The 25,019-nt window shown below is 45.1% G+C and overlaps 1 protein-coding gene across 1 annotated transcript; it reads left to right on the top strand.

Annotated features, from left to right (window-relative positions):
• Positions 1-72: 72 nt before the first annotated feature.
• LOC119441636 (putative esophageal gland cell secretory protein 6) lies at positions 73-18,853 on the top strand. Its single transcript, XM_037706239.2, has 5 exons — positions 73-273; positions 4,951-5,188; positions 14,056-14,143; positions 15,557-15,713; positions 18,415-18,853. The coding sequence occupies exons 2-4, from the start codon at positions 5,000-5,002 to the stop codon at positions 15,673-15,675; spliced, it is 396 nt and encodes a 131-aa protein (XP_037562167.1). The 5' UTR covers positions 73-273; positions 4,951-4,999; the 3' UTR covers positions 15,676-15,713; positions 18,415-18,853.
• Positions 18,854-25,019: the final 6,166 nt, after the last annotated feature.

The raw sequence follows: 25,019 nt of genomic DNA, 5'->3' as shown, positions 1-25,019 counted from the left end.
ATACGTTACTAACGCTTCGTCACGAAGGGATGAAGCTGGTGTGAAACCTCATCGATTCCCGCCAAGCTAATCCAATCCAAAATCGGTTCGTCAGCGGTCAGAGATGGCCGACAATTCTAAGCTCTTCTACGGCGGCGTGTTTTTACTGTTTCTCGCATATAGCCTTCAGGATTTTTTCTTCAGTGGGGAACAGAACGCGACACAGATGAAGGAAATTCCGAAGACCAGCTTCAAGACGGACTTCGCGAACCCCAAGTTAAAATTCCTGTACTGGTGAGTAGGTTCCGGTACGAGTGTACAGCTCCGGCCTCCGCCACCAATCCAGACACGGAAAATAGCTGCGTGCTGCGCACGTCCTACGAGCGTATTTGGCCCTGAGCGGCCTTTGACCTTCTTTCTATTTGCTAGATTGCGCGTTATCCTCATCTGCCGTGTGCTATCGCTTCATCGCCCATGCCGCTATCGGGCCTTGCGGGACGTTCGACGCCGGTTAAACTGAGATCGCGCAGCGCAGATTCCTCGATTATATGCGTTGGTCTCACTGTACCTTTTCATTTAAGTTCTGGCATCACGCGTTACTAAAAATGAGTGATTTCTCTTGCATAAGTACATTTTATTTTTTATTTATTTATTTTTCTTAACATTTGGTGGGCATGCCATGAGTGCATCGACCCTTTCGTGTTTCGTTTCGGTCTTGTGATTGAATGGCCTTCTGGGTGATCCGTTAGCAGCGTGTGTGCTCGCATCCGAGCGCGTGGTACGGGCTGTGTATTGTTCCCTTTATTAGTTGGAGGCCTGTCACAGGCAGGCGCGTGACCTCTTGCGAAGCCAGTAAAAGAGAGAGAGAGAGATGCGGCGAACAAGCGACTTTCGTCATGTTAGTCTCCTGCCGACACGCCCATGCCATGCTGAATGCGCTGCTTCTTGTTCGATCACCGAAGCAAATCAGCATTGGACCTCGTCAGTCTTCAGAAAAGGAAAACCCCGGGGAATGCCATGGCTAATTGGTTTTCCTCTGCTGCGGAGTAGTTTAGGCGTTCTCTCTGAGCGGGGCAGTGACTGCCTGCAATCGGAAGATTCCCTACCCTGCCCGTAGGGAGCCTATGCGATCGCTTTCATGCAGGCTTTCTACCTGCCCTCGGCAACCACTGCCACCTTTGAACTGTTCAACAGTGTGTCGGTCTTTTTTTTTTTTTTTTTTTTTTTTTTTTTTGTACGTGCGCACATCCCTAACTGATCATCGGCAATGCGTACTTCGTTAGTAAACTTCTTAGCACCGCTTGGAAGACGTCTACTTTCTTTTTTCCTTTTTTAGTTTCACTTTATTTGCATTTAACATGTTCTTTGACTACAGATGCAGTTATACACATGTTGGTGTGGCCATAGAGCATTGCGTAGTTTCCTACTTATAAAGCCCTTTCACCACTTCAAACTAAGGCTGTGTGATTGAGCGACTAACTTTATAATTGGTGCTTCATGCTTTAATAGTGATTGAATTTTTAGATGGAAAAAAATTATTCAGTTGCAGTTCTTGGACCAAACTTGAGCCTCAATTATTTCAATGCCACGTCTGTTGCGAAGGGACTCGTCACTATGCAGGAAGACTCTGTTGGAGATTTCACAAAGGGTTTGCATAATGTGGCATCCCGTGCATATTGTACAATGGCCAAAGTTTGTCGGCAGTGTCAAAGTGCTTCTGCTCTTTAAAAGACACCAGTTCCTTTCTTTGTTGGCAGAACACAGGTCTAGGAGATTGACCCTGTTGTCCATAGACCCACATAACCCTACCAAGACGGGTTTGCTGCTCACACGAAAATCCGCTCACTGTGACAAGATGGGAGGGCTACGTGCCAAAAAATTAGATTCATCTTGGTAACTGCTAACACAACGATCCCCTCCTACAGATGCATGTACCGCTGGTGCATGTATGTATGTATCTCACCAGCACCATTCTGCCATTGATTGGGTTAGCAAGGCAGGGTAAGTCCAGGGCACAGCAAATGCACGCGATGACCACACATGTACCTGCCTTGAGCTAGAAGCAGCCAGCGTAGTATCAAATTTTGCTGATCAACAAAGCTCTGTTGCAAGCTAGAACTAGCAGCAGCTGCATTTTGGTGTGGGTGAAATGCGAGAACACTGTGTACTTAGGTTTATGTGCACATTGTAGGTACCGCAAGTGGTTCAACTTCATCCAGGGTCCCCCGCTACTCTGTGCCTCAATCAGATGGTGGTTTTGGCACATAAAACCCCACATTTTCTAAAAACTTTCATGCCAAAATAACGAACTTTTTCCGGTCATGCTCCAATCCGCGACTGAGAGTCCTGGATAATTTGGATCATTTAGTACATCGCGATGAAGCTTTGGCTTATTTCAGAGTTGAAATGTTCCTACTGGCAAGTAGAAAACAGGCAGATTATGCCATGTTTGTATAGCAGGCCACATCTGGCAAGTCATAATTGGGCCCCACGTACAGACAGCTGTCTTCACTGCGGGTCCCACCTGTGACCAGCTTAGCGCTTTCGCTTGCACGTTTCGTTGTGAAATTATAGCCAAGTGAGCGGGGCATGAATATCCTGCTGACTGTGCAACTTGTGACATGTTTTCAAAACAAAAAATAAAAATGGACAGGAAGCTGATGTTTCATTGTTTGGGTTTCTTGCTTGCCTGTCTGTAAAAAGATATAAGAATAGGCTGGTTGGTAATACATAATAGATGCGACTGCAGTGCAGAAACAGACAATAGACAAATAAGAAATGCAGACACAAGCGCTGCTTTAACTTCTCTAGCACAACCGGAGCTATGTATTTCTTCTATGTTCCCGCCTACAAAAATATGACCCGATAAGGCTTGTCACATTTACGTGTCTTGGAAAAAAAAAAAAAAAACGCACCCAAAGTGAGTTTGTCTGGTTAGCCAAATTCCTGAGCCAGTTTGGTCAAACCTTTGTATCTGTCCCTTTTATTAGTTCCTTCTCTCTTTGTGGACTGTAGTCGCTTTCATTATGCCTGTTTGTGGCTGGAAACTGGGCCATGCAGTAGTAGACTGGTTATTGCAGTGTCGCTGATGTGGAGAAAAGGAGTTTAGATGTGACTAGTTATTCAATGCACTTGTGGCCGGATCTGGAGCTGTGAAATACCTTGGATGAAGTGCCGTTTGGAATTAAGTAGGGTTGTCACAAACAGTGAAATTTATTAATCGAAACTAATACAAATATTGCAGAAAAGTGACCTCTCAGTATCAAACTGAATGACTAATATTTTCTTATTATTTCTAAACAAAGTGAAATATATGAGTTGCACAGTAATAATGTAATGCTGTTTAGAGCTGGACTTTCGGTCAACTGAGGAGCTCCCATGTGAGAAACAAATGACAGCCGATTGTACATGGCACACCTTGACAGTGATAGTTAAGCCCAAACTGCATGAGAGCGATTTTGTGCGCGACGAGCGACGGCTTCGAGCGACGAAATGGGCCGTCGCCCGAACAGATCGCTCGTTCTTGTTGCTCCATCTCTCGGTTCTGGAAACCTTGAATTCGTCGCTCATTGCTCGGAAGTGCTATGAGCGACTAGCCAATAGCGCGAAGCCAGAACAGGATGTACATCGGGCAAGTAGTACCGATTTGTTGCACAGAACGAGCAAACGACAAAATTTTGATACGTGCAAAGATAAGAAACTACTGCAAGACCTTCGAAAATATTTTATGCTGCTCTTTACAGCAAAACGCATCAACTTAAATTAATAAAGCACGAGTCACGCTAGTTTCAACGCGTATTTGCTGCCCTCATGCCGGCAACACCGGAGAGACGTCGCTCAAAGTCGGCGCTCACATGCAGTACGACTTGTAGGCGACGAGCGAACGTGACAGCCATCTCCATTGCGTCGCTTGTCGCTGTCGCACGCAAGATCGCTTGCGTGCGGTTTAGTACTTTATGAAACACACATCACGTCACCAGATGTTGAAAAAGCAAACTGTAATATTACTAACATGCAGCACAGTCTTTAAAAGGGGCCCCTCACCAGGCCTCATTGGATATTTCGGTTATATACTAAAACTTGTAAGGTGCCATCAAGGAAGCATTTTACAGCTGAACAGAATTTAAAATTGGTTCATTATTAGAGAAGATAACAGAAATTGAAATATCATATTGGTGTGATACCAGAAGGCGAGCTTCACTGCCAACATAGATGCTCTCCCTTTGTATAAGCTAGCATCCACAAGCAACATTACTTTCCCGCCTTCTCCCATCCTGAACCCGAGATGGACTCCCATGTATGTCGCGAGTGCCACCTCCTCTTTTTCTTCTCTTTTGTTTTTGCCATGCAGCACACTTCCAGTGGTGTTCTTTGGCGTTCTGCTGCATTGGACAATTTACAAAAGTCACATGTCATAATCGGTGATGTTTCGGGCAATGTGCCTTACATAGAGGCATTTGTGCGAGTGACTTTGGTTCTCTGGCAACAGTCGGGGCTCTCTTGAGAAAAATAGCACAGGTCTTTCATTCAAAATTTCAAGTGTTCTTGCTTCATGCAGCGGTTTGATACTTCGCAGACACGATCATCAGTGTGTAACCTATTCATTGCATTTGATCGTTTGCAGTGCACAAACCTGGTTAGCGGCTCGGTCACCTTCGAGCTGACAGTGATTTAGGGACCCATAAGAGTGACAGAGTAGTTGCCGAGTAAAGGGGAATCAGCAATGAATGGCAGAGGATTAGGTGGTGGGGTAGAGCTAGGGAAATCTACAGGCATAGAATGGATTGGGCTCACATGAAACGGTGGAAATTTTGGATTGTCGATGCTGAAGCAAAGTGCGTTCGTTCCAAGTGACATTAGTCTCATCAATAGGCCTGGGGTTATGACACGTCCTTTCTTTGAACCGGGGGGAATAGCCCAGAACATATGTTGCAGCGAATACAACTCTCTGTCTGCCCTACCAACTTGCAGCTACTCGTGAGGCTACCGGCGGGCCTTTGAGCAGTATGCGGGGCTGCTGATGGAGAAGTACCCATCGCTGCTGGTGGAGGGGGATGCGTACCCCCCGCCGCCGCCCCGCATGCAGCTGGCCCACGCCCTGTCGCTGCTCAAGCTGGCCCTCATTGCGCTGGTGCTGCTTGGCGTCGACCCCTTTTCCTTGATGGGCGCCCAGACACCCGCCTTCTTTTCCTGGATGGTCAGCAACAAGGTGAGTTTCCTGTAGAAGCGGCCCCTCAAACACCTTTCAAGGTGCACCTTAACCCTTTGAGCCGGAGCTGCACTCGTCCTACCAGTTTGTGCCAATATCGCCAAGTCCTACTTGTCTGCACCACAGTTCCCATTGCATTAATTGCCATGAAGGAGTGTGAATGCTCATCCCACCACTCGCTGCTGAGATTGGACGCTCGTGCGTGTTACTTTACAGTTTACATTTGTCTAACTGTCGTGCGTTGACAGAATGTTATTGGAGACATTTATGCATTGAGCGCAAGGAAGAAAGCATAAATTTAGTGTTCTGTTTTCAATGAGGCACACCATGTGCAAAACGTTGGCAGTGTAAAAGAAAATGTGGGAAATTTTTTGCAGTTCTTCAGGCAAGATTTTAGGAGTTGAAAAGTAACAAAGTTCACGCTTACTAATCAGGTTATACATCAGTAGTATATACTTTTAAGGAATGATGGCGGAGTTGCAGGGCTGGTCTCACACAGAGAAAAGGAGAAGGTTCCACACTGGTACAAATGCACACACAGACGCCGACACGGGCGGGCACTCTTGTTTGTGTTTCACGTTCACTAGGAACATGTGGCTTTTAGTGCATTTAACGATTCAAAATGTTTTTGTTCTCTGAGCAATAGTTTCAAGCATTGGGCGTGCCTTTTGCTTCCTTGACACACCTCACAGAGGCAAGTGATGACTGGGAAAGGGAAAAATGTTCAGGAGGAGGAATTAGCTTTGCGTGTGAGAGGGCGTTACAGTATACAGTGGAATCTAGATGATACTAATATCACGGGCTCATGAGAAATATTCGTATTAGCCAAAATTGTATCATCGAAACACAATTAAACTAGCTAAATTATGGGAGATCGCGAGAAAAATCGATTTTTGAAACCCACGCGTTTCGGTATCTGCAACGCCTAATCTACGCTGTATCAAAATGGTTTGGCTGAAAACGCACTAAAAGTGGCCGAAAAAAATTTATTCGTCAGTGCGCAGGGCGAGAAAACAGCTTTAAATCGCGCAAAATCGCCGCAGTTCACGGAGACATATCTCGTATTTCCCACCACCGAGCGCCGCCATCATGGTATCGTTGGAAAGCTCAAAGTTTCGCCGTTCCGCTTCTCAATTTGTCCGTCGTCGCCATCTTGTAACAAATGCACAAACACAAAAGAAGCGCGGGTCTGCGATTGGCTGCCGTGCTGAAAGGCGTCTCTCCATTGGTTGCTGCTGTAGCAGGGGCAAGATGGCAACCGCAGTTGTCTGCTTCGTAAATCATACCGGCGTCTTCACTTGACACGCAGAATTCGTATTACTGAGAGCTCCCAGGTTAGTGATGGATCGTTGGTCGTTGGAGAAGAAATTTTGGACGAAGCACGCCTTTGGAATACGGAAGCGCAAGCCTCCTACGGCAAGAAAAACACGGCTATTAGCGGGAGAAGCGGAGGAGCATCCGACTGAACGTGCCGCGCTATCTTGCACCGTGTGACTCCAGCAGCGAAACCGACAATCACCCTGTGCCATCAGCACCGATAACGCAGTCGACGGAAGACGCTTCAACGGAGGCTCCCGCGCCTCGGCGTACGGCCGCGCGAATCAGCCGAGATCGTATCTCGGTAGACATGGCTCGCTGCGACTAGGCAAAATGGCGCAAACACAAAGAATGCGGCCCGAAGCACAGCAGCCACCGATGTGCCGCCGAAAAGGAAGAAAAGCACAAAAGCAACAAAAGTGCCACCGCTTCAAACTCTTTGCGCCCAGTCGCGGCCTCCGCACTGTCCGGCGCTGCGTCCAAGCATTCCGCACCAAAAGACAAAGGGAGAAAGCGCGTGACTGCGCGCTGTTCTCTTTCGCGGTCGTCGGTGGGGCGACGTTTGTTCGTATCAACCAACGCGGGTCGAAAATCGATTCGTAACAACAGTTCTCTAGCACGTTGCAAAGTAATGGGGCTCGGCCGGGACCTTGGAAAAATTTGTATCATCCGGAAATTCGTATTAGCCATGATTGTATCATCGAGATTCCACTGTATTTAAGTTCTTGGATTCTTGGTTCTGCAATTAGAATCTTCAGTTGCAAGACATCATCAGAGCAACTTCCAATTGGACTCATAACCTCTGTTGATGAAGTGATTGCATTATTACTACCCCTCTGCAGTGGTAGTGTTGTGCTTATAAACATGGCTATGCCTGTTTTCGCTGCTGTGTGTATACTTAGTGCTTGTGTCTTCTCACAATGAATACCATGAAAGAACGGAAAACACGTATTAAACAGGTTAAAAAACATACATTCTTGAATCTTCAATGCACCTGCCGTGATGGTGTAGTGGTATTGGCGTTGTGCTGCTAAGCCTAAGGGGTGCGGTATGAAATAGCAGCTACGGTGGCTGCGTATCAATAGGAGCAATATGCAAATGCTCCCATGTACTATGCATTGGGTGCACATGTAAGAACCCCAGGTAGTCAAAATTAATCTGAAGTCCCTCACTACAGCGTGCCTTATAATCAGATCGTGGTTTTGGCAGATAAAACCCCAGAATTTAACTTAGCTTCAATGTAATGGGCGGGAGAAAGGTTTGTAGCTGCAGCAAACGGCAACAAGGTAAGAAAGAAAAAAAAGTCAGTAGGAAAAGAGATCAGTGGAGACAAACATATGTCTTGTTGGGAATTAAAGAAAACTAAGAATTTACAAAATTTATGTTAACAATTAAAATAAAAAGTATATTTTGCATCATCTTCATCTTTTTTTAAGACATTTTCATTTCTTTAGGGCATAAATTGTAAGAATAGTGGCAGAACAAAAATAGGATGAGAAAGAGAGCATCAGATTAGCATTTAAAGGCTGCCAATTTGCAGCTCTGTGCACGTTTGTAAGAATTGCTCTGTGAACACAAATCCAGTATTGTCTTTCGTATTAGAGCAGACTACACACGCACACATAAAAGTCATTTGAGGACACTGTCTCAAATGAAGTATACTTAATTTTCTTTTAATGGGGAACAGGATCTTTTATGTTGGTCGAAAATAAAAGCAGCTTATTTCTTTTTATTTTTCTGCTCTCAAAAAAGCACTGAGCTGACATCACTGCATGTGCAGTGGCTTGTTTTAAAGAAGTAATGACATGCAATTTTTTACTTTTTATATTCTTGTGGTAAATGAATGTTCATGCTTTCTAAGCCTTAGAAAAAAAAATACAGTGTGGCCAAAATAATTCACTATAATTATTTGTTTTTATGAACCAGTTTTGATTTTGGTACCCAGCAGGTCAACGCATCATTATACATTGGCTCACCCCGTTCTTGCGTTCGCTGCACACACGAGCACAGCCAGCAGAAACATGCGCAACACTTGTTTACATTTATAAGCAACAGCATACATATCCTTATCGCTACACGATGTCGGGAAATTTTGGTGCGTCACAATGTCGCAACAATGTCGACGATGCTAGCTTTAGCGTTCCGAAACAAACTTTAGTATCAGATTATAATACCTTGCAAATGTTTCCCAACTTTCAAGTTTGCCAAGTCTCATTGAAGAAAGTGTAATTAAAACCACCATTCTTTGTTAACAACTCTCGAAGTGAACTTTGGCCACATAGCTAGGCACAAAGTCGGCAGCCTTGGACGACATGTCAGCCACAGTTTACACAGCCGACACGTGCCCCCTCACGTCACACTTTCCACCGCACAGCTGTTGCAGCTGTGCAAGTCGCACTCTCAAAGTTACTTTTGTCTAGCCAGCTCTGCGGTGCTTCCTGTGATAAGCGTTGCATTGTGCATTCTGCGCAGGCTTAGCTAGAACTGCCATATTAGTCCACTAGCACGCAAAAATACGCAAGGGCAGTACAAAAGACTCAGACAGAGAACTCACTTTCAACACATGTTTATTTTCACAATCCTCACATATATGTATAGTAGACAGAGTAGCAGCTTCCACAAGCACCCTCTCTCGTACAACTTGAGATAGAAGGCCTCTGAACAAGCAAGAATAAAATGTGTTAGAAAGACGAAAGTCACGTTAGAAACAAGTTTAGAAAGTGTCAAAATCATTACAATTTCTGGCAACACTGCCATCCTTGCTGAGCCGCTCTCCGCATGTGTTGAGGGGGAAGCAACCATTTTGGAGAGTAGACCATGGAAACATGAGTTCCCCCAGACCAGCGGTATTCGCCGCTTCTATGATGGCTGACACCCACAGTTCCTGCAGCCTCTATCGTACTGTCCTTGCATTTTGTGCGCCATGTGACGAATATGACCTGCTAACAAGCCCAAAACTTACATTCTTTCTAGAAGTATCACTTAGCTTTTGACCGTGTTATTCAAGAGGTTCTTGATGTGCAAAAAAAAAAAAAAAGAAGAAAAAAACGCAGCGCATAAAATAAGGAACAGGACAAACAGAGGCAAATCACTCACTTCCAGCTAGACTTGAAGGCAAGAACAAGTGTTTTTCAAAAGCGTTTAGTTTCCACATTCTGTGGGAGGACAAAGAAATTTAAGAAGCTAAGGATCGCGCAGCAGGCCTATGAAATGCAAAAACATACTAGGCTTTTTCTCTCTCTCTCTCTCTCTGTTTTAGGCTAGTCCAGCTTATACTTACAAATTTGCCAAATGCCTTTTCTTTCTTCCCTATTTATAACAAGCCTTTCGGAAACCCGTTGTTGCAGATATCACAATTCCTCCTCTCCGGGCAGATACTCAAGGAGGTAGAAATTTCACGACATGCTGCAGATCTCAGTTAATTAGCCTAATCAACATTTACTAATCAACTTTATTATTTTATTTAGAGCAGATTTTGTACCTGGGGAAATCAATGCCACGTGGTAAGGAGGTGACATTCACGTAGCAAAAAATCCTCACTCTAGCAACAGTTCAGAAATTCTCATCCCGAAAATGAGATGTGAATTTCCGCGAAGTTACAGCTAATGGTTTCTGGAAAGGCTTCTTCGCGTACTGCGTGACAGAACTAAGTGAAGCGTTAGCGTATTTCATAGCTGGGGGTTTAGGAAAGGGTTGCCTGCAAACTGGTAGCACACACTGCGCATTCTAATGGGGCTTAAATGCAAAAATCACTTGTAGGTAAGTAAAAGCTTTATTTTTTGTCCGCCAAGTTAATAGGGTGGGCTTCACCCTGCCTAGACGTCTGCCACGAGCCCTTGGTCTCTGGCGGCGGCCCACTGGACTGCCCACAGTTGATCTTCTGTGGCTTGTGTACTTAAATTTAGGTGCACATTGAAGCACCGCAGGCGGTCAAAATCAACCCAGAGCCCTACACTAGAATGCACCTTACAACTAGAAGTGTTGCTTTGGGAGGTTGAAGCATGAGAATTCACCCATCCATCCATCCATTCGTCAGTCAATCATTCAACCAATCAACTGGTGCCACTAGAAGGTTTTTGCTAAATGCATGCGATTTCATTACTCCCAAGTCATGTGGGCCTTTTTTATTTCCCAGAAACTTTACACTCGAAGTCACCCCCTACCTTATATGCGAGACTGGTAGATTCAGTGACTGTTTAAATAGTGGTGAAAGCAGCGCCACATTTCTGGCGATCCAGATTTTCGACAGCAGCGCAAACTGTAGCCTTGGCAGGTGAGGCAGTACTGTATTTTTGTGTGTATAACCCACACTTGAAAATTCAAAAAGTTAATTGAAAGTTTTGGGGTGTGTCTTCATGATGCCACATAATTTGCAATCTGCCGTAAAGCCACACCATAAAGAAAAATTCGCATGTAACCAACCCACTCCGGTTATTCCGGGGACTTCCAATTATTCAGCATTTTGAGCAAGTCCTGCCAAGTGTTAATAATCTATTGGCTATTCTATATCGCCTTATATTAGAATGTATAGAGTGGAACCTCCTTGATACGATCTTCACGTGAACTGTAAAATAAAGTGTATCACCCGAAAATTATATCATCCAACGTGTTATCCAACCAAATCGTATTATTGGGAAATGAAAAATAGCGTATCATCCTGAAAAATGTATTATGCAGAATCGTATCAACAAGGTTCCACTGCACATAAGTTCCATTTCTCAGGTCCTCTAACTGGCACCCTTGCCTTCATCATCATCATCATCAGCCTATATTTATGTCCACTGCAGGACGAAGGCCTCTTCCTGCGATCTCCAATCCGCCTTTTTCACGGCGCTACGGCGCATGCGCCCTGCCCTGGCGGATTAGTCGCGAAACGTTTTGGAAGGGTCGCGCGCGCGGCCGTGCGGCCCCGTCTCGGGAAAACGTCCCCCGAAAAAAAAAAAAATGCGCTCGCACACGCGCTACTGCAAGTGCAAACTCGTGCTGTGCACCTCGTTGAAACTTCACTGGTAGCTCGACGTCGGTGCGGTACCGAAAACGTGCGTAGCGTAAGACTGCAACTCCGCTTTTAGCAGAAAGCAGCGAGGGCTTCGTCCAGACTGCACAGGGAACCACGTAGTTGCCGCCTTGCATTGATGGCTGTAATAGCAAATTTATCGATAAACCCCTGCGTTACACTTCGACCACACTTAAAAACACGTTGCTGACGAAGACATCTTGCAGCGTCGGTCCTCGCGTGCTGGTAGTGGCAGCGTGTGCCCGACTTCACGTACTCGTTCAAGACGCGGTAACACTGGGTTGATACACGAGACCGACAAGACGCGTACGCTTACGATTGGCCGACCATGCCGCACTGTGTCGCGGGGACCATTTTATCATACCAGGCCTACAAGACGTAACCGACGAGCGCGAGTTGTACTGCGACGGGCTTTCTTGTCAACGGCAGCGATAAAATCAGCGTGCCGACCATCATTCGACCGAACCCCGCGCGATCGGCCGTCGAACCGATAACGCGATAGCCGCAACGCCTTCGTTGGTATATATAAATAATCGTGCTCAAAATGAGTCAATACATGCCTACGAAGTTGAAATGCACAAGATTGGACCCTCTCAATCAGTGCACAAAGGTTTGAGTCAATGTTGATCCTGTTCAGCGGAGGTTAGGCCTGGCGCCGTCGAGTTCGCGCACCCGCTACCGGCGGACCTGTACTGAAAAGTAAGCAAGTTAGGATGAAGGAAAGTGCTTTTATAGTCCAGTTCTAGCTTTAGCGATTTGAAATAAACCACTCTTCGCGTCGATCGCCGCGTACACAATAAGCTGCAAACGGGGACACAACGCTGTGCCCAACGCCTGTGCCAACATCTGTACGTCACCGTTCCCGTAGGCTGCCGGTCGTATTCGCAACGTAGATGGGTGGGTTTTTACGTGTTGGCACGCTGACACATTTCTTAATTCCTGAGACGTACTCTTTATCTCTGCGTCAAACCCGAAACAAGAGACGGTACATTCGGTACAGCAGCATAAACAGCCGCGTCGCTCAGTTATATACCAACGGTGTCAGCGATGGCATCCGCGTTATTGCAGGAGAACAACACGGCCTTTAAATGAGCGCTTATGCGAGCACAGGTTGCTCTAATAATGTTTTATCACACGCGCATACTAACTATCGCGAAGTTAAAGAAAAGCGAGAATCAGTAATAAATTAACAGCCCAATATTTGTAACTGGATCACAGCCGCTATTGTTTAAGTGGCTCAGCCGCTCATACTGACTCGTCTCACGATGGAACAACGCGGCTCATATGAGCAGATATGTGTGTTTTATTCTACGTTTCGACATTCTTTCATATCAGCGCATTTTCATATATGCACCTTTCCCCTATTTTTTTATGCTAACAACGATCTGTTGCTGTAGATGCCGATGTAAACAAGTGCATCGCTTTGCTAAATCCGACGCGGAAGGCTGCGCACTCGAAAACATCTTATTTATGCGAAATGTCTAAAGAATGTGTAAAAAGAATTACAAAAAAAGCGAGGTGCAAGTGCAGGAGTTAGCGCCAACAAACTCCAAAGCAGCCGCTACGGTAGAGGGAACTCAGCGTGCCTTTATCGGCCGCACTGTAAACAAAACAGCACACTCAGGCCTGCTCATAGCTGCCAGGAACGACATGCTGCCCCCCCAGAAGCCATTAATAATTATTCGCAATCCACGAAACGCACAACCGATGCGCACTTAACACGGGCGCAGCTTCACAAATCAACCGGCGAAAGCCCCAGCCCCCTACCAAAACGTTTCCAGCGGCGCGCGGCAGAGGGCAGCACAGGAAAATGAAAAAGGCGGATTACCCCTGTCTTGCGCTAGCGTATTCCAACTTGCGCCTGCGAATTTCCTAACTTCATCATCCCACCTGACTTTCTGCCGTCCTCGACTGCGCTTCCCTTCTCTTGGTATCCATTCTGTAACCCTAATGGTCCACCGGTTATCCACCCTACGCATTACATGGCCTGCCCATGATGGCGTGGTGGTGTGGAGTAGGAGGTGGTGGCGTGGAGTAGAGGTAGAACACCCGATTTCAAATCTGAAGGTCGTAAGTTCGAATCCTGCTCCATTCCACTACATTTTCAGGCATGGAGTGGTGCCTGACACCGGCAAAAAAAACCCAAAAAAAAAAAATACATATTACCGAGAGCTAGTGGGGCTATACTAGTTCAGGTGCAACCAAACTAGGCAGGCTCACTGAGCTTCATCAAAGTCACTCCCTCACCAGAACAGTAATTGGCCTCCCTGGTGCAGTATTCGGCCACTACCTCCCTGATGACTCCGACCCTTGCCTTATAATTGAATAAATACGGTATTTTAGACTGAATAATAATGATGTGCTTTGTTCAAGAGTGAATAATCCACTTGCTCTCTTCATATGTTGTATGTCAGCTGTTTTTTTCTGTTCATTTAATTGTCAATCTGTCTTCAGATTTCAGTGTCAGTATGAGGCTATTAAGATTCTTTTTTTTTTCTTTTTTTATACTTAATTTATTTTCTCCTCTTTGCAGCTGTATTCCTGTCTAATGTTGTTCTTTGTCTGTGGAGCCATCGAGAGCAAGCTGGTCTCTACCGGGGCATTCGAGATTTACTTCAATGGTACGTGACACCCAAAACGCGTGGCAAATGCACGGGCAACATTCTCTAGCCATTATTTTGGGAGGTACAATCACTTTCGAAAGAATTTGCGTGCCTCAGTACCATACACATCCACATATATTGCCGGCTTCATTCCCTTTTGATCTGCCAAACTGAAGTAGCATCACCGCTGTGTCTGCGTGTGGCCATCGCTGTTGATGAGGAACCTACGAAAATACGACAAGCAATTTGTTTCTGTTTTTTTTCCGCAACACCATAATGCAGCGCACGACAACTATATGGCTAACGCTCTTTGCATTGCATATCTTGAACAGCATCTTCACGCACACATGTCAGAGGCACCAAGGTTTATTTTATTTTTCACAGACAAATGCCACTGCCTTCGATATACCGATCGCAACGCTAAGCCTTAATGCCCACGTCGCCCAACCTGCAGCACAGTGCCCCTCGCACACATTGAAACGCTTGTCACACATTTTTATTTTCCAACCTTGTGCGGTGACAAACCAGCCTGTATTGTAACCAGCATGGGTCTCTCGCTGCTCGCAGACTACTGTAGCATGGATGCGGCATGCTACAGTAGTCTCCATTAAATCCAAAATGTAACACAAAATTTATCTCTACATCAACAAATTGTGGAAGTCAATAGGGAAAATCGGGATGGGGTCCAGTTCGTTCTGATCACTCGCGGAACCCTAGATGCCATTCGCTGAAACCAATTCGAGAATCCCTGTTTTGCATGCTAAGCTAGCAGCAACAGAGCCGCATTGTCTGTTTCAGAACATGAGACAGGCGCCAACACATGCAGCTTTGTCTCCTTTTCTAGTGCAGCCGAGTGCATACGCAGTCTGTGTGCCCTGTTTTCGAGGTAATGTGCTTCGTGTACTAAGAGTGGGTGCGCTGGGATGGTGTGGCATCACATGCACTGTCTTCTTGCGCATTTAGTACTGGAGGGTGCATAATTACGAGTTTCGGAGACACGTTGAAGCAAAAGGCAAATGAAGCATTCGCTGCTCACTGCAGGCACTTTTCATGATAGTGTCAACCCAAGGGGCGGAGTGGGCGCGAAATTGTGGCTGGCTTCGCTCGTACCGCCGGTGTGAAGATATTGTCTACACGGCATGAAACCCCATCTTTCGTCGCCGACTCTCAAATGCAACAAAATAATTTTTTTCCCATCTAAATTTGCTTTTTCCGATTACCCAATAATTTGAAAATTTTTGGGTCGAAGGTCGAATTTGGATATAACAAAATTTCGATATAGTGAATCGAATTGCCAATTTTACCGACTACGTTATATCGAGGTTCAAGTGTGGTACTGTGTGTGTTACGAAGGTGTTTCACTCTCAGCCTCTTCAGTATGCTCCGGACTTCACACAGTGCGCTTGACGTGTGCTTCAACTGTGCGTGCAGATGTACGGGTGTGGTCCAAAATTGAGACTGGCCGCATTCCATCACCTCCCGAGCTGTTCCAAATCATCGACAACCAGGTGTTCCTCAAGTCCTCCACTTTGGGGCTCGCCGACAGCTAGCTGCCTGCCCCGGGCCTAAGTGCATCCTGTTAACAAAGGTTGGTCTGCCATGTGGGTTCACACATGATAAAAGTAACAAATAGCGTAAAGTTTTGTTAATGCGTACCGTACCCATTTAGAGGGCAGCTCCGGCGATGTCAAGCCAATGGCATATTTAGGTTCCCAAGACCTCCCGTCACGCGTCTGATAGTAGAATTGTTCTGCAAATTCGGAAATAATTTTAAATTGGCAAAAAAGCGCAAGAACAAAACTGAAACCTGACCAAGCAGCCTAGCGAACATCTTCGTGTGACATCACGAGCACCGCGCCAGCGGGAGAAGGCACGCAAGGCATGCCAGTCCTGCCAGTGCGGAGAACGAAAGCGGTGGTTGCACAAACTTGCCGTGGACCTCCCGACTTGAAAACTCTTTACCGCCAGCACCCAAAGCGGTTGATGGTAACGAGTTGCGTACTGTGCTATTTGACCATGTGCAGCTGTGCCGAGTGACGTGATGCACATTGCCCGCTTTTGTCTCTCGCGTAGATTGGCCTTAACAGGCTGATGATAACCAACAGAAACCACCTGCCACAAAAATGGAAAAACCCTCCTGTTTGCTGGAAGAAAACTGGAAAGCAATAATTTCTAAGCAATAGAAGATTGCCATTAAGCACAGTATGACCCACTATTACACTGAGAACCCTATTGGTATTTAGGACAACTTCGCTATTTTTACAGCTTCATAGGAAAAAAAGGTGTTTAATTCTATTTTGACAGACATTCTATCGATAAAAAATATTTTCAAGACCTTCGTATACGAACTGGGCCATTATCAGTGCTGGCATACTGATTTGGTGTCCCCTTCAATAAGAGTAGAGCATACTATACTCGCGGACAACTTTCTGTGGCAATGAAGGGAAAGCTACGGGCGCGTGGATGCTCCACATGTGTTACCACGCCAAGTAGTCCGGCAGCGTTTGACAGTGCTTTTGGTTGCTCGGAACAGACGCTGAATCGACGCAGCTTCCACGTGCGACGGTTTCGCGTTTGCCCAGACGCAGAAGGGAAAAGCCGCAAAATAAGTAAACTTTTACGCTCAACGATGTGTTCTGTCTTATTTAACTGTCGCTAGTAAGGTGTTTATGGTTTCTCTTGCCCAGCCTAAACCAACGTGGATTAAAACGAGGGACTCTTTTCAGAAGCGCTCTCGCTTGTGCACGCTTTGCCTCCGTAGCTTTCCCTTCATTGCCACAGAAAGTTGTCCGCGAGTATATATACATCTCGATTCACATGTACCTAAGTTAATGATAGCTAACAAGGTGCAATTATCCTCCTGAGCATGTGCAGCACGGTGTTGTTGCACAAAATTTGGAACGTAAATGTATGTGTTCCAGCAACAAGGGGCGAGCATTGCAAAAGCATTAGGAGATTTAGCAAAGTAATGAAAATGTAGAATACGACTCCCTCTATATTTCCTAAGCAATCAGGTTGATGAAGGTGTCAAGGTGTTTGCGGCACATGAGAACTCTGCAACATTTACCCTTCGTATCATGTTTTATTTCGCCGGACAATCTGGCCTCCTTATTCTCATTGTGGCTTCACATTGTTCAATTCACGCAAATTTTCTGATATTCGGCTTTCTTTTCTTGATTCAATTTGAAATGTACTATTTGGTATTTATTTGTGCCCCCCTAACATTAACATTTGCTTTGGTGTCGCATTTCTATCTTTGTCGGCAGCGGCGCACATAAATTGATGCAAATTTGTAGTTACCTGTTTATGCATACTGTGTTTAGTGCATATAGTTATGCCGCATTCCTGCCAGGTACGTATTAATGCGATTCCACTGTAGCTGTACATTAGGTGTTGTGGAAGTATGAAGTAGATTCTGGTTAATGGCAACTCTTGCCTGCTAGGTGTCTTAATACTGAAGGCAAAATTGCCCTTGCTGCTGGCCGCAAGCCCAGTATGCTGAGTGGCGTAAACCATCATTAACACACCATGCAAGGAGAAGGAGGCACTGTGTAGTGCTATGGTTCGTCTTTTCCTCTTCTTGTATGTTGATTTTGGTTGGGCTCAACTCGTACTGCACATACTGCACAATCAACTTGTGCAGTATGTACAGTACAGGGCAACATCACTACTGGCATATAACAACAACCAGCCTCATTCATTATGTTGTGTCTATCTACACAAGATTATCTACACATTGTAATGAATGTTTTAGAGAGGCTGGTTGTTGTGGTTATCATTTCAGCATTGATGTTGCTCTCTGTTAGTTTACCTTAAATGTGAGCATGCGCTGTATGATGCCATGGTTTAAATTTATAGTTTACCGTACTTACTCGATTCTAATGCACCCTCTATTGTAATGCATACCTGTTTTCTGTGACTAAAAGAGAGAAGAAAAAAAATCCTTTACAGCACCGCCCTACTCGTGCTTTCATACAGAAATACAACTTTCGCTCATTTTGGAAAAACAAAGATTTACTCCCAATGCACTAAAGTTGCGATGACTAAAAGAAAGTTTGCAGTTTCGACTGAAAGGCGAAGCATCAAGTGCGATAGAAAATTAGTAGACAGCTATGCGAAGTAAAGATAGTAGTTTTATTGGCCGTGTAAACTTGTAAACATTCGCTTACTAACTAAATATAACAAGCATGGTGTCATCCCAATAAAAACAAAAATTTTCTTTCGTTACCAAAAATGATGGAAGTTCCGATGCCAACAACCGTGCCTTGTCTGCCAACCACACGCCACAGATCAGAGGCTGGCTTTGCTGCCGAGCTGCAGCCGAGCCAGGTGCCACGCCGGAGTCTCCTTGGTCCCCGACGCCCCAATGAAGCCGACCGCAGAAAGCAACCTCGTTGCCCGCGGCCAGCGGAAGCCCCCCCTCGGCGTCGAGCGACGGGGAGTGCTCTGGCCGACGTTTGGCTCTGGCTCCCGCACGGCAGTTAAGCGGCTGCGTTCCTGCTGCATCATCTGCTCCCATCCTATCTCACAGCATTCATGTTTCTCTAGGACACTCCACTCTCCACCTCTTTATTGTCTCATTTTTTTTAATCTGGAGGGAGTAAAGGTTTGTGTAGCAGTGTTTTTTTTTTTTTCTTTTTTTCCCCAGTGTTGCAGGCCAATAGCTGTTCTTGTTTTTCTATTGCCATATTTGTTTCTCACTTTTCAATAAAAGCTCATTGTTGAGGAGCGCGTGTTTTTTGTGTCTGAATTTTGAGAAGGTAGTGCAGTAATATACATTCGAGGATCGATTCCGCAGGTGGACAGCAGTGTCTTTGCCCATTCCAGTGTCTGTTACATATTTATTAGCCATAGTGGCACAGCAAGCCAAGCAATCTTACTTCACTAATACTAACATGCATGAGATGCACACTGCAATGGTACAGAACAGCTTGCAGCAAGCGAACACACGACAAAACTGCATATACTTTGCACACTGCACATTCACAGTGGGAATCAGAGCACGCAAAATTGAAGGGCTGCGTTTGCTTGCATAGGCTACAGCAAACCGCTTTGACGTTCCACAACATTGTAAGCTACATTGAATGACAGCAAGATGACGAACTGTTGACACTGTCTATGCTTGAGCAGCTATGAAAAATGGCTGCCACATGGAAAAGCTTGGCAACTTTGTAACCACATTCAAGTCTAGGATTGTGCAGGGTCACCTCAAACACACACAATGTGATGGAAAGACAAGCGCCTGTGTCATTCCACAACAGTGTGTAACGGCAGTACTGTACACTGTTTAGTGCTGCCGTGACTGGTTTCCCGGAAGCCTTTTCTGTGACACAGGTTGAATTCTACATCAATTTTCAGCTGCCAAAACTCCAGCAATCGCTTACCGACAAAATTCGTTAATTAAAGGTGCAACACGGCTTCGGACGTGAAGCAACAGGCTACTCGCAAAGCCAAAACCTTGTGTTACGGTCTTGGGGCACCAGACACCACTGAAACACACACGACACACTATGACCGTGCTGCCAAAGGCAGTGTCCATTGAACACTCGTCGGGACAACAGGGTAGAGCGGGTTCCCTTGGGTTTCCAAAAGAAGCACGCAATTCCAAAGGCTATTTTGGCAGTCTTTAGCTACACATAGCTGTATGGCGTTCAAAAAAGAAAGGGAACTTTTGTACCTTTAACTTGATTTTGATATTAGGATGTGTTCAGGACAATATTATAAGACCAGGTGCCAAATTTGTTGTTCTAGAATAATTAATGAAAGAGTAATTTTCAAATGTTGAAGTGACTATGATTAGTCTCAAAAACTATCGTTCTAAAATAGCAAAGATTTTGGAATTCTTGTGCATAATATATTATTAGAAAGGCCCAAACTATGCCACTGTGCAGCTGTCTTGTTCAGATTTCTGCAGTATTTATCTAAAAAAAAATTTCTTAATTGGCTTCACCAGGAATTCAACTTCCACGTTGAGACCAAAATTTCAGTTTTCATATAAAAAAATTGTGGAATCTGAAAATTTGAGTCGCAGTTGCATTCTGTATAAAATTATACCCCAGTAAGCACCCTACCGATAAGTCTTCCTTTTCTATTACCAGAACGATAGTTTTTTTCTAATCACAAACTTTTGTGAAAAAAAAGACGAACTAAGAAAAACAGTTTCAAAAGTTCTGAAGTGTGTCATCTTATTCAAATTGCATCTATCGTAACGAATTCTCCTGCAGCGTATATTGGGCCTTCTTCTTCAGTTCGTATTTGTTCTGTGGCAATAGCTGCAAGCTTTCTTTTTTTCCCAGCCACTTTTGAGCTGTCGGGTGCCCTGGCTTTGCCCATGACAAGCACTGCCTGCAAAAAATTGCAGAGCAATCACATAACCAGCGCATTGGAAGCCAAACAAGGTCTGCAAAAGCGGAGCAAAATTAGCACTACGATATATGGCACGAAACGGGCCCGGGGTGAAGGGGCGCAAATGAGATGCGGCAGCTACAAAAAAAAAGAAGAAAAGGACCATTGCTGCCTTCTTTTCACATTGTGTGTGATTATTATTGCTGCAAGCATCAGTTGGCACGCAGTGAGTCTGCGAGCGCGGTGAAGCTCCAGGAAATCTGGACATTCTCCTTCGCGCAGAGTCACCGGCTTGTGAAACAAGGCTATCTTGAGCATTTGTACTGCGCTGATGGAGGATACAATATTTTTGGCACATTCTCGGATAGTAAAAGAACCGGAAGCTGCTATAATCTGGAAACATTTTATTTTTTTAAACCAAAAATCGCAGTTATTTGCCCTGTGTCCCCCCTTAAGGTTGTTTGCGATACTTGACCATCGCCTCCGGATTTGGCGATGTAAGGCCTCCCACTTCATGTCCGAAGCTGTGCTGTGCTACATACTTGGTGCGTGTTTTGAACCGGTTGCATGAAAGGTGGTAATTATTTCTGGCGCTTATGAGGAATTGAGGCTTTGTACTGTAATTATGATGTCTACAAGTAGCTAAAAAAAAAGCAGGAAAAGGTGGGACACAGAATTTTTGTGTCGTTACTACTGCTCAACAATTGGTAGCTGCAGCACCTCGTTATGTCACCTCTGTAGGTATGAAAATCTCGGTAGTGGTTATGTATATGTTTCCAGTAGTATTCCAAGCAAGCACCTAACAAAAATGTTCTACGATAAGTGCCACCCCCAACTACATGTGGTTTAGGTTCTTTAGGCGTTCTCTGATGCATGGAGAGTGTAGCACACTCTTGGAGGGAACACCTCGCTAGTAGTAAAGATAGTATAACTGAAACATTTTGACTTTACCGCAATAAAAAAATCTTGGCTGAAATGACGCATTAGGATGTCTATTGCAATTTAAAAAAAAAAAGTGTATGGCTTCGTGCCATAATTCAGCTGAATCGGTAGCCAAATAATAGCTGGGTGTTGTATTTAAAATTGGGGACCACAGTGTACATTGTTTGGTTGAAGCTTTCACAGGAACAGACCACCTTCAACAATTTGTCTTCATTCCTGCTCCCAATTGAGAGGGCCCCTCACTGCAAACAGTCAAGCGTACTGTGTATATCTTGTGGTGGCAATCATGTGAGCAATGAATTGTGTATTGAGACATCTAAAGCAGACAAAATTGATGCATTTATATACATTGCTCTGAAATATACCGCTAATTTGTGAGTAGGACTTCTGTAGAATCTTCGTAAGCATTGTAACAATTTCACGCTGTAAGCTTCTGTATCACATTTGTCTGCTGATCAACTCCCAGATAACCATTTATGTTCAATAGATGTCCATGCAACATGATGTTCTAAGCATTGCACACATCCTGCAGATATTCTAGATTTGTCCAAACAACATTAGAAATGCATATCTAAATCCCATCCAGATGATGTTGCTGTAACTTAGTAAGGATATCGCAGCTGGACATTGGTGACCTCCAAAAGGTCACCAAGAGGTCACCAACATCTAGGCGGGTGTTACTTGCACGAGAAATCGGAATGCATAATCGGCTAAGTAACAAAAATCCACTAATTCTCTTTTTTAATTGATTACTTTAGGGCACATATTGAAATTTACAAATTGTAGCCGGTGAGCTTGCAAGGAGTTTTAACACCACTTTGAACAAATTTTCAGGATGACACCAGTTTCGAAATATTTATTCCCAAAGTGTGCAAGGAAATACACGAGTGCTAGTTACTTTTGTGCTTCAATGCATAAAACAGCGGTTTGCTAAAAACGTAAGTGGAACAACAGTTCATTTTTACTGAAAGTTTCACGGCAAATATATCTAAATTCGTGCAGTCCTTGCAAATTGCACAAGGTAAGGATGCCTTCAAAGCTCATCGGCTACAATTTCTGTGTCGCAAATAACGAAATAATTTGTGAATTAATGTGTTAGCATTCTTAAGGTATTTCACACCCTTTCTGGGGGGGGGGGCTATCTATGTATCTATCTATGCATGTTTGTATCCAGGCGCGGATCCAGGGGGGATGTCCGGATGTCCTGACCCCCCCCTCAGATTTCTGCATCGCCCCCTCGCTGACAGGGGGATGGCCCTGTCGCAAAAAAAAAAAAAAATATGGCCACCAGCATTCTTCAAAAGTATTTTTCGCGAGTACCAGTGGTATCAGCCATGTAGAAGTAAAGCTAGCTCGCTCACAAGCTTAGTTCTATTCCGTAGGAGTGTGGTGTCGCGAAGTTGCCGTAGTTATTTTTTCTCATGAACACCTTGGACCTCTTGGAGCCTGCCGTGCCTTACTCGTCCCGTCGGTGGCGTCGAATGAGCGAGGGGACGTCCCTTTTGCCAAACACGCCGAGGTCCGCTCGAGCGCCTTCGCGCCTGATTAACTTAGTTTCCCCTTGAGGAGTCAACGGTTGCCTCATTGGCTGTCATCGGTTCCGCAACCAACCTGCTTAATGAAAGAGATCTCTTGCTGAAGTGTTCAAATATAAATAATATCAACTAACAGCAAAAGTAAGAACTACGCATAGGCAACCTTTTTTAACTGTAGCACTCATTGTGATCACAGTTACACGTTGACAATATCCAGTACGAGCACAGTACCGTTCGTACGCTACAAGTTCTTCATTGTAACTTCGCAGTTTTATTGTCGTACATTAGGAATAGGAGGCTCAAGCCCACCGGATCCGTTTATCTGAGTGGGCGTCCTTGCGGAGCGGGGCGAAGCCTCGAGCCGCGGCTGCGAAGTGGGGGAGCGTGACGTCAGCGGCCAACGCCAGCGCGCGGGCCTAGGATGGCGTCGCGTGGTTAGAGAAACGGGAGCAGATGCCCCCCTTGTGTAAAAGGATGACATCGCGTGGGAAACAAAACATGAAGACGCTGGCTCGCGCTCTCGCCTACTATGCCACATCGTTATTCTTGTAGGTGGCGTCGTGAGTCTTCATACGCGGTGATTCGCATATCGTAAACAACCAGCGTATTGGTTGCTGCGTTGGAGCGGACCGTTACGCCCGTATTCAAGAACGTTCCTCTAGTCAACACACCACCACGACTCAAGAGAGAAGATGGCACCGCCATCCCTCCACAGAAGTGGTCACTGAGCTTCATGATCATTCACGGGAATTCATGAGAATTGTCGCGTCTTTATTCTCGATTATTCTGCGCAGTACGACAATTGAAATTTGGAGTCTGATATATCGGAGCACTGCATGCTGTTCACTGCATGCTTAGAAGAAGTATTCAAGCTCTTAGACTGGGAAGGATTAGGAGTGAGGATCGACGGCGAATATCTCAGCAACCTTCGGTTTGCAGATGACATTGTCCTATTGAGCAACAATGGAGAGGAATTACAACAAATGATTGAGGACCCTAATCGAGAAAGTGAAAGAATTGGGTTGAAGATGAATATGCAGAAGACAAAGATAATGTTCAATAGCCTGGCAAGGGAACAAGAATTCAGGATCGCCAGTCAGCCTCTAGAGTCTGTAAAGGAATATGTTTATTTAGGTCAATTACTCACAGGGGACCCTGATCATGAGAAAGAAATTTACAGAAGAATAAAATTGGGTTGGAGTGCATACGACAGGCATTGCCAAATCATGACTGGGAGCTTACCACTGTCGTTGAAAAGAAAAGTGTACAATCATTGCATTCTACCGGTGCTAACATATGGGGCAGAAACTTGGAGGTTAACAAAGAAGCTCGAGAACAAGTTAAGGACCGCACAAAGAGCGATGGAACGAAAAATCGTAGGAGTAACGTTAAGAGACAGGAAGAGAGCGGTGTGGATCAGAGAACAAACGGGAGTAGACGATATTCTAGTTGACATTAAGCGGAAGAAATGGAGCTGGGCAGGCCATGTATAATGCGTAGGATGGATAACCGGTGGACCATTAGGGTTACAGAATGGATACCAAGAGAAGGGAAGCGCAGTCGAGGGCGGCAGAAAGTCAGGTGGGATGATGAGGTTAGGAAATTCGCAGGCGCAAGTTGGAATACGCTAACGCAAGGCAGGGGCAATTGGAGATCGCAGGGAGAGGCCTTCGTCCTGCAGTGGACATAAATATAGGCTGATGATGATATAGGAGCACGGACACGCTAGAATAATTCTTCCGATCGATACTGTGTAGAAACGACTGTCTCTAAGTTTTCAATAAAAACATACCCACTTACTCTAATCAACAAAAAATAATTGTTCAATTTTAGTTAATTGGGCTGCTCACAGCGATAATTATCATCTCACTTTGTGCCCCCTTAGTCACATAACTTATTTGCACAGGTGGTCTTCGCATGCCTCCCAGTGCCTAACTTTAAGAAAACCATAAAGCTTAGTTTTTAACGCCCTGTATTATCAGGCGCAGCCGACAAGCACATGGCTGTATTGGGTAACGTCCTTTTCCTATAAGCTCGGAGAAACCGATACCTGGCTTCGCTACAGATCTTCT

The sequence above is a fragment of the Dermacentor silvarum genome, chromosome 2, assembly GCF_013339745.2.
Source record: "Dermacentor silvarum isolate Dsil-2018 chromosome 2, BIME_Dsil_1.4, whole genome shotgun sequence".
NCBI lineage: Eukaryota > Metazoa > Arthropoda > Arachnida > Ixodida > Ixodidae > Dermacentor > Dermacentor silvarum.
Note: the sequence above shows the minus strand (reverse complement) of the source record. Positions and strands in the feature narration are given on the sequence as shown.

Coding starts and splice junctions, on each gene's coding strand:
- LOC119441636 (XM_037706239.2), top strand. CDS start 5,000: ATGGAGAAGTACCCATCGCTGCTGGTGGAGGGGGATGCGTACCCCCCG. Junction 5,189..14,055: donor CCTGGATGGTCAGCAACAAG/GTGAGTTTCCTG, acceptor TCCTCTTTGCAG/CTGTATTCCTGTCTAATGTT. Junction 14,144..15,556: donor ATTCGAGATTTACTTCAATG/GTACGTGACACC, acceptor CTGTGCGTGCAG/ATGTACGGGTGTGGTCCAAA.